This window comes from Elephantulus edwardii, unplaced genomic scaffold, assembly GCF_000299155.1.
Source record: "Elephantulus edwardii isolate Elephantulus edwardi_28Jun2011 unplaced genomic scaffold, EleEdw1.0 scaffold00236, whole genome shotgun sequence".
In the NCBI taxonomy this organism is placed as follows: Eukaryota; Metazoa; Chordata; class Mammalia; order Macroscelidea; family Macroscelididae; genus Elephantulus; species Elephantulus edwardii.
In genome coordinates this window covers 3440658-3450562 of record NW_006399986.1, presented here as the reverse complement: position 1 = coordinate 3450562, position 9905 = coordinate 3440658, and the positions used below count along the sequence as shown (strand labels likewise).

The following is a 9905-nucleotide window of genomic DNA, read 5'->3' as shown; positions in this document are numbered from 1 at the left end:
AGGGGATATTAAGGACTCTTGGGCAAGGGTTTAAATGTGTCTATGCGCGTCTCATACAGACTTGAGTCACTAATTTAATCATGCCAAATGCCTTCAGGTTTTTGAGTTTGTGTACACAGTCACACAGCTGGTAAGAGACAGATCTGAGGCTTGAACCCAGACAGTCTCAACCCTCCTCGTTATCTTATTCCTGGTGGCGTCATAGCGAAGCAGAGGTGAGGCTGGGGGCTGCCCTGCCAAGCCTGCCCCTGACGTTTCACCTGGCCCTCAGGCTGCGGCGATGCGGGGCCCGGTGCTGTGTCTTCGGGAACCTCTGGGTGTGCTGGCCATTGTGTGCCCGGATGAGTGGCCCCTGCTCGCCTTTGTCTCCCTGCTGGCCGCTGCCCTTGCCCACGGCAACACAGTGGTGATGGTGCCCAGTGGGACCTGTCCACTGCCTGTGCTGGACATCTGCCAGGTATCTTCCCGCCTGCGGGGAGCTTGGGTCTCACTCTGACTCTCCCGCTCACCCTGGGTAACCCTGCCTGGCCCCTCTGTCTCCATTGACCCAGTAACCATTGCCTCCATACCCCAAGCCTAAAACCCCTATCTTCATTGTTGGGGGCGTCCCATATCCATAGCCACTTCTGCCTTGGGGTCTCTCCCTCGTCCTCACCCTAAAGCCACCTCCCCTTCTACCTTCCAGGATATGGTTACCCTGTTCCCAGCTGGCCTGGTGAACGTGGTGACGGGAGACCGGGACCATCTGACCCGCTGCCTCGCCTTGCACCAGGACGTCCAGGCCCTGTGGTATTTTGGGTCTGCCCAGGTATCCTTTGTCTTATTATCTTCTGTGTCTTAAACTTGACCACCAGCCAGTCTCTCTCACTGGGCCCTGACTCTTCATCTTGAGAACTCTGGTTCCTAAAGGAGAGTCATCTTGGCAATGAGGTGCCCAGGTCCTGCCCCTTTGTGGCCCGCAACCCGGGGGTTGCCAAGGAAGAGGATCTCCATGGCAACAAGGAAGGGCCTGAAAGCCCACACAGCCAAAAGGCCTCCTCTCATTGGCCAGCAGTAACTAAGGGCTGCCAACTGAGTCCATCCTCCTTCAGACCTCTTGTTGGTTGGCAGCTCTTTGTCAACAAGGTGGCAGAGTGGGTTCCATGTTGAGCTGCTGAGCTCAGGGTCTGGAGTTCGAATCCACCAAGCTACTCCATGGGTGATAAATAAGGCAGTCTGCTCTGTCGAGCTTCACGGCCTCAGAAACGTGATGGAATGAACCATGAGTCGAATGGAATCACAGGCAAGTGGATTTTGCCGGTAAGATCAGTGGCTGCAACTCCCTTAAAAATGGGCAACTGAGGGGAGCTCTGGTGGCCTAGTGGTAAGGAGCTGCAACTACAATCCCAGAGGCACATGGTTCAAATCCACCAGATGCTCTGCCGGGGAAGGAGGGACAATCTCCTCCTGTACCAGTCAGATCTGATTTGATGGTACACTCACACAAAAATAATAAAATAAAAATTAAAAAAAGGGGCAACTGAGAGACCATCCGAACCACAAGGGCTAGACTCTTCCCTCAGCATCTGGAAGGCTCCCTGGCGAGGAGCTGAGCCTCGTAACCACAGATTCCAGAATGTTCCTCCGCAGAAATAGCTCTAGTTACTAAGGAAGCAGCTGCTTAGCAACAGAGCCAGGGGAAGGGCTGACCCGTCCTCTCCCCACCCCAGGGCTCGCGCTTTGTGGAGTGGGCCTCCGCAGGCAACCTCAAGTCCGTATGGGTGAACGGGGGCTGCTCTCGGGCCTGGGACCAAGAAGATGAGGGGGCTGGTCCGGAATTCAGACTTCGAGCAGCACGGACCAAGGCCCTGTGGCTGCCCATGGGAGACTGACCAGAGTGCCTACAGGAACAGAGCAGAAGTGACTGCGGCACACATCGGACACCGGGAACATTCCTCTGACTGTGGTCCCTGTGCCTTTTAATAAATTGTCTCACAAACTCTGGCTGTGTTTTTTGAGGGAAGGGTGGGGAAAGGCAACTTCTAGTCTGTTTGAGGCTGTGTTCGTTCTGAGGTTCAGAACAAACTCCAGGTGAGCTCTAGAGGCCTAGCGGCAAGAAGCTGTACTGCAGTCCCAGAGGTGAGCAGTTCGAATCCACCAGATGCTCTGCTGAAGAAGGAGGGACACACTCTTCCTGTACCAGTTTGATCCGATTTGATGGTTCACACACAAAATAACAATAAGGAAAACAAACAGATTCATCCTGGAAAGGGTTAAACCGGGCGGCTCCCTGGACGCAAGGATTCTGAGGCTCCGTCTAACATACTTTGGACATGTTGTAAGGAGGGACAGGTCCTTGGAGAAGGACATCGTGCTTGGGAGGGTGGAGGGACAGCGCAGGAGAGGAAGGCCCTCTATGAAGTGGATTGATTCAGAGACTGGGGTAATCGGGATGGGTGTATCGGAGATGGTGCGATTGGCACAGGACAGCAGAGTTTAGGGCTGTTGTACACAGGGTCGCCATGAGTCGCAAGCGACTCAACGGCACATAACAACAACAATAAAAATTAAAAGAACAAAACTCCATTCAGATGATTCAAGTACAACATAGTATTTGGGAGATAGTAATGGGGACTCGAGGTTCTCCCTCACTAGCCAGGGTTGAGTCCAGCTCCATGATCTTGTCCTCTGCAGAATGGCCAGTTCTCTCTGTCTACACAGGAGGGCTGGGCAGGGTGGAGGTGGGCTGGAGTGAAAGCCCTGATAAATAACTTCTGCCAATTCCCATGGTGTAAATGCTCCCACTGTCTCGTGGGTAAGGAGCCCCGAGGTGGTGCAGAAGGTTAACACGCTTGGCTGGAACCTTCAGAAGACAGTCCTGGCACTACGAGTGCAGAAAGCCCTTGAAAACCCTGTGAGCACGATTTCAGCCACCCACAGGGTCAGCGTGAGTCACGATTATCTCAAGGGCGACTGGTTGTTCAGGTTCCAAGTGGCAGCTGATCCCACAGCTGGCCGACAGAAGGCCTGGATTTCCCCCCCATAAATTCCCAGGAATTCATCTGAGCTGCCAGCTCTACCCCTCTGCTTCAGAGGTAGCACTATTTTACAATCATGAAACTAAAACAGCCAAGTGTCTGCCAATTCACTGCTTTGTAGATGTCCCGTTCACTGCTCTTATCAGTTATACAGATACGCACCTTAAGCAATAATTCTCCCTTCCTCCCTCCCCCATGACACCAGTAACCACTTAGAATAAACTGATCTCTCTGCATTTGCCTACCCTGGATATTTTATCAAGCAGGATCAGACAGTATTTGTTCTAGTTTCAGTCAGCATATCATCAAGATTATTTCATGTTGTAGCAGTGTCTCTTTTCTGCATATTTTTTCAATGTGTATGCTGAGCAGATCATTTGAGAAGCTGGAATCTAATAAAAGAAGCCCGTTGCACACCCATGTTTATCACGGCTTTGTTCACAACAGCAAGGAGTTGGAAACAACCCAAGTGCCCATCAACCAACGAATGGATGGAGAAGCTGTGGTATATTCACACAATGGAAACAAGGAACTCATGCAATATTATTCAGAATGGGTGACCCTGGAGGACATTATGCTGAGTGAAATATCTCCGTCACAAAAGGACAAATACTGCACAGTGCCGCTCTTGTAGAATGGGACTGACATCAGGGTTGGGGTAAGACAGAAAAACTGGATAAATTAATAAAATAAATGTATACTGCATTGAAACAGATAAGGGAGAAAACAATTTGAAAGTGATATATGATAGGGTATTATGGTTATCACAGGAGTCCAGAATTAAGGTTGCATAGTGGAGTGTACTCGGGGCAGTGGGGGGTGATTGTATACCAATGAAAGAATTTTGGTTTTCAAAGAGAGGAGCAAACTGGGGGGGAGGGGTGGGCAGGGAGAAAAGTGCAACAATCAATGAATGGAAATCCCAAATCTCTGTAAATGTTCATTAAAATTAATAAAATAAAATTTAAAAAAGAAAAAAAGCCCGTGACATCAGGATCGGAGGAAGACTCGGCAATGACCTGCACTATGCAGATGACAGGACTTGAAGTACTTGCTGAAGAGTATCAGAGACTGCAGCCTTCAGTATGGATTACACATCTGTACATCAAGAAGACAAAAAGTCTTCACCGCTGGACCAATAGGAAATATGACGATGGAGAAAAGATTGAAATTGTCAAGGATTTCATTTAACTGCATCTACAGTCAATACAGACACAGCAGTCAAGAATTCAAAAGATGTGTTACATTGGGAAAACCTACTGTTAGAGACCTCTCTAAAGTACTGAAGAACAACGATGTCAGTTTAAAGACTAAGGAGCACCTGATCTAAGCCATGGTATTTTCAATTGCTTCATTTGTATCTGAAAGTTGGAAATTAATAAGACCAAAGCATTGATGCCTTTGGATTGTGGTGTTGGTGAAGAGCATTGACTATCCCATGGATTGCCGAAAGAACAAATCTGTCTGGGAGGAAATGTAACCAGGGTGCTTCTTAGGAGTGTCACTCATGCAATATTATTCAACATGGGTGACCCTGGAGGACATTATGCTAAGTGAAGTATCTCAGTCACAAAAGGACAAATACTGCATGGTGCCACTGTTGTAAAACAGGACTGACATCGGGGTTGGAGGGAGACTGAGAAAGATGGGTTCAGTAATGTATATTGCATTGAAACAGATGAGGGACAACACTGTTTAAAAGGGATACATCATTAGGTATTATTGTCATGATAGGAGTCCAGAGCAAAGGCTGCATAGTGTAGTGAACATGGGGGGAGGGACTGTAAAACAATGAAAGAATTTTACTTTTCCAAGAGGGAAGTGTATTAGGAGGGGGGTGGGAGGGGAGAAAAGTGCAACAATGAATGAATGGGAATCCAAAGTCTCTGTTAGTTCTCATTGAAATTAATATTTTTTTTAAAGTAAGTGTCATTTCACCTACTTTGAATGATCAAACTGTGAGGAATCAAACACTAGTCTCCTTCAAGGAGGACAAGATTTCCACCACTGCCTCATGGCACCAGCCTAGCCAAGTGCCTAATAATGAAAAAGGAGCAACGTTAGGATTCATTGTTCATTGAACAAGTATTTCTTGCTCACCTGCTCCATGTTAGGCACAGCTGTCAACACTGGGGACTTTGCAAGGCACCTACCAAGAATTTGTTGTTTGTTGTTGTCATGTGCTGTCAAGTCGCTTTCGACTCATAGCGACCCTATATACAAGAGCCCTAAATGCTGCTCTATCCTGTGCCAACCTCACTATCTCCAACACACTCACTCCCACCACCCCAATTACAGAACTAATCCATCTAATCAAAGGTCTTCCTCTCCTGTGCCGTCCCACTCTCCCAAACATGATGTCCCTCTCCAAGGACCGATCCCTCTTTGCAATATGCCCAAAGTATGTCAGACGAAGCTTCAGAATCCTTGACTCCAAGGAGATTCCAGCTTCACCTTCTCCAGGACAAACCTGTTTGTTCTCCTAGCAGTCCATGGTATATTCAACACTCTTCTCCAGCACCACAGTTCAAAGGCATCTAGTCACTGTCCAACTCTCTGATGCATGGCACATAATTGCCAAGACTATAGCCCAGGTCAGGCCACCTTAGTCTCCAGCCTGACATTGTTGCTCTTCAGTACTCTGGAGAGGTCCCTGACAGCTGACTTTTCCAATGCAATTTGTCTCTTGAGTTCCTGGATGCTGGTACTGATGCTAATGTTACTGTGGTATTAAGCCTAAAAGTTGGCTTTTTTTTAATTTTGTGTGTGTGTACCGTCAAATCAGATCTGACTGGTACAGGAGGATATTGCGCCTCCTTCTCCGGCAGAGCGTCTGGTGGATTCGAACCGTGTTCCTCTGGGATTGCAGTGCAGCTTCTTGCCACTAGGCCACCAGAGCTCCCCTGGCTTTTTTTTTTTAAGCCATTAGTTAGCCCCTCTGGTCTCCAGCTGCCTTAACTGCGGACACATGGCCTTGCAAAGCAGCATCAGTTATGGGACTAGGATAAGAAAAAGAGTGCTTCCCACACTGAGCAACAAGACTTGATTGAGGCAAGCAGTACTTATGGTGGCAAGACCTGAGGGAGATTAGAGCAAGACCCTGGTGAGAGCCAGACCCTAGTGGTGGAGCATGACCCTGGTGATGACATTGCTGTATAGAAATTGCGGCAAAGTGTAAGCAGAGGAGCCCTGAGTTAAAGGCCACACAGTTAAAGGTAGTGGTGGTTCTTGCTGGATGCTTTAAGGAAACCTTGCTGGATGACTTGGATTTGACTGCTGAACTGAAAATGGAGTCTGGACTAATTGAAGAATTGTGACTTAGGACTCTTGGGCTAAAGCCTGGACTTGTATTTGTTGATATTCTTTGCCTCCCCCACTCTCAAACTTCCTTCCCTAATAAACCCCATTATTGGTACCATAACTGTGAGTCAATAACGAATAAACAAACTTCTTGCTGTTGCTGGGGCTCTGCAGGTACCATGGGATTGGGCTACCAGGTCTTTCACTGCTTTCTACCCTGGAGCAGTGAGGGGCTGTGCTATTCTGACTCCCTCTGGCCCTTTCAGAAAGACGTTCAGGGCCCTGTGTCTCCATGGCCCGCTTCCCTCTCTTTAGACAGTTACAAAACAAAATGTCTATGAATGAGTGCAGAAAATCCAGTACGATTTGTAAACTTTCACTAAAAAAAAATCTTTTAACAAATAAAAGCTATAACGGTCTTGGCCTACAGGGAGCTGACACTTCTGCAGAGATAGCTGACGCCAGAGATAGGAAGGAAGCCCCAGCCTGGGTCAGAAGGTGATGCACACCAGTGAGACCGAGAGTGAGTGCAGAGACCGTTTCCCTGTGTTTGAGCAAAGACCTGATTGAGAGGAGAGTTGAGTCCTAGGAACATCAGGAGAAGCAGCTCAGGTGGAAGGGAACAGCCAGTGCAAAGGCCCTGAGGCAGACAGGATTAAATTGTGATGTGAGTTGACAAGGAGGAAATCATTTGCAAAAGGATGCTAAGAAGAATTAAATTGAATCACTGAGTTGTAGAAGATGTTGAACTGACGTACGTCTTCCTGTGTGTGCCTTTGCCAGCAACAAACAATAGAGAAATGAATAAACACTAATTGTTGTTGTTATGTGCCATCGAGTCGTTTGCGACTCATAGTGACCCTATGTACAAGAGCCCTAAACGCTGTTCTATCCTGTGCCAACCTCACCATCTCAAATGCACTTACTCCCACCGCTCCAGTCACAGAATCGATCCATCTCATCCAAGGTCTTCCTCTCCTGCACCATCCCTCCACTCTCCCAAACATGATGTCCCTCTCCAAGGACCTCCTTGCAACATGCCCAAAGTATGTCAGATGAAGCTTCAGAATCCTTGACTTCAAGGAGCATTCTGGCTTCACCTTCTCCAGGACAAACCTGTTTGTTCTCCTACCAGTCCATGGTATATTCAACACTCGTCTCCAGCACCACAGCTCAAAGGCATCAATTCTCTTTCTATCATCCCTATTCACTGTCCAACTCTCTGATGTATAGCACGTAATTGCGAAGACTATATCCTGGGTCAGGCGCACCTTAGTCTCCAGCCTGACATCGTTGCTCTTCAGTACTCTTGAGAGGTCCCTCACAGCCGACTTTCCCAATGCAATTCGTCTCCTGATTTTCTGGCTGCTGTTACCAAGAGTGTTGATTGTGGAGCCAAGCAAACTAAAACTGTTAACTATCTCAGTCTCTTCACCAGCCATACTGATGCCACCAGTTGGCCCAGTGGTGAGAATCTTTGTTTTCTTGATGTTGAGCTTCAATCCATATAGGAGGCTGCAGTAATTAAAAAAGAAAAAAAAATAAATAAATACACCACAGGCGACAGACTCCAAAGGCAGTGAGTGGGTCTGAGCTCCTGCAGGGCGGGGCTGCCCTCTTCGTGACTCCCAAGCCCGAAGGGAGTTCGTGGCTGAGGCAAGGTTGAGGACTGGTGCACTACGCCTGGTTTGGCACGCTGCTGGCGACTCGGGTTCAAATCCCAGCTCGCCCTTTTGCTCACCGCACCCAGGCGGGGGCCCCACCCAGGTCGCTGCCTGTGAGCGCGGTCCCGCCGAAGCGCCGTCTGCAGCACCACCTGCTGCCGCGCGGTGGCGCGCGCTTCTTTGGCGGGGATTCCACCCCAACTTCACTTTCTTTCCCCCCAAAAAAACATTTTCCTTTCACTTTCGATCTCTGCCTGTCACCCGGCCTGGCCCCTTCCACACCCAGCTAGGGAAGCCTGGGGCTTGGAGAGAACCGGGCTCCGGGTCCCCCAGGGGCGGGGCCGGGCCCGTCCTCGTGGGCTGAGACAGAAGGTGGGGGTGGGGAGGGGGGAGGGTTCCTGGGTCCCTGACCCTAAAGGCAAGCTCGGGTGCGAAATGTCGGGGTTCTTGGAAGGCGAGACGAGGAGTTTTCACCGTAACTGGGGCTCACGCAGGAAGCCCGTGGGAGCTGGAGGCGGAAACTTAGCCACATCAAGGGGACAGGGGAGGGGCGGGGAGGCGGAGGGGCGGGCGAGGCAGGGGGTGCGGGGTGCAGGTCCGCCACTGGCTCTTCTGTCCCTTCCAAGAGCCGGCCACAGGCGTGAGGGGCCCCCGGGCCGCGATGACAGTGCTGGCGCCCGCCTGGAGCCCCACGGTGGGTACACCTGGGGACAAGGTGAAGGGGAAGGGACAGTGACAGGTGAGGCGGGGAGGAGGGGGAGACGGGCAGGCCTGGGGGTTGGGGGGGACATGGACAGGAATGAGTGAGGGACCAACAGCTCAGGGAACGATGGACGGACAGAGAGGCTGACAGACCCAGAGGAAAGACAGACACAAGCTTACAGACACAGACAGACATGGAGAGATGTGCAGGCAGACACCGGCGACACAGGACAGGCACTGGAGGAGGGGGCAGGTAGCGGTGGGGACAGATGGACACATAGAGATGGATAGGTGTGAGAGAGGACGGAGAGACGTGGGGGACAGACATGAGCTGGGATAGACATAAAAAACACAAGACGTGGGGAGACGGACGTAGGGGGACAAACAGACGTGTGGGGACGGACAGACGGGAGGACGGGCAGATGAGGGGCAGACGGGCAGATAAGGAGATGGACAGATGGACAGGCGAGGGGCAGATGGACAGACGTGTGGATGTGCACATGAATGGGATAGGACACCGGTGTGGCCGCGGAGCAGGGGCAGGACGAGGGGACAGGGTGGACAGAGGACAGAAGCATGGACAGGACAGGGTGACAGCTGCGGGCGCTGGGCGGCAGGACACCTGCGCGGACCTGGGCGGGGACCGCGCTGGCCAGGACGGACGAAGAGTGGGGAAACCGAGGCCCCGGGCGAGGCTGCGGCTTCGAGTCGCTAAAGGGCGCCCGGTCTCCGCAGACCTCGGTGCTGCTGCTGCTGCTGCTCGGCCCCGGCCTGCGCGGGACCCCCGGGAGCCCCGACTGCAGCTTCCCCCAGAGTCCCATCACCTCCACCTTCACCTCGACCATCCACAAGCTGGTGAGCGCCTCGCCGTCCACCGCTCCCGCTGCCCATCGGGGTCCCAGTCCTGAGACTAGGTGGCCCTCAGGGGACTGCGGTACCTCTCTCTGGGTCTCTATCTCCCATTCTCCTGAATTTGTTCCCCTCTCTCTCTGGGTCTCTGCCTCCCGTCTCATCCCTGACCCCCTCTCTCTGGGTGTCTGTCCCTCTTTTTCTGAGTCTCTGTCCCCCTCTCTCTCTGGGTCTCTGTACCCCTCTCTCTCTGGGTCTTTGCCCCCCGCCCCATCCCTGTCCCCCTCTCTCTGGATCTCTGTCCCCCTCTCGGGGTGTCTGTTCCCCTCTCTGAGTGTCTGCCCCCATTCTCCTGAGTCTGTTCCCCTCCTCT

At 51.3% G+C, this 9905-nt stretch overlaps 2 protein-coding genes across 3 annotated transcripts in view; both read left to right on the top strand.

The window, feature by feature from the left end:
• The window catches only part of ALDH16A1 (aldehyde dehydrogenase 16 family, member A1), a 30510-nt gene extending 28639 nt beyond the window's left edge, over window positions 1-1871 (top strand). For both annotated transcript variants that reach the window (XM_006898667.1, XM_006898666.1), the window contains 3 exons: window positions 272-457; window positions 686-808; window positions 1710-1871. In XM_006898667.1, coding sequence (XP_006898729.1) covers window positions 272-457; window positions 686-808; window positions 1710-1871 — 471 coding nt within the window. The remainder of the gene's footprint in view (window positions 1-271; window positions 458-685; window positions 809-1709) is intronic.
• A 6771-nt stretch (window positions 1872-8642) lies between these two features.
• FLT3LG (fms-related tyrosine kinase 3 ligand) overlaps window positions 8643-9905 on the top strand; it is a 13470-nt gene continuing 12207 nt past the window's right edge. Inside the window, exons 1-2 of the mRNA XM_006898729.1 lie at window positions 8643-8675; window positions 9419-9538. Of these exons, the coding sequence (XP_006898791.1) occupies window positions 8643-8675; window positions 9419-9538 (153 nt within the window). The remainder of the gene's footprint in view (window positions 8676-9418; window positions 9539-9905) is intronic.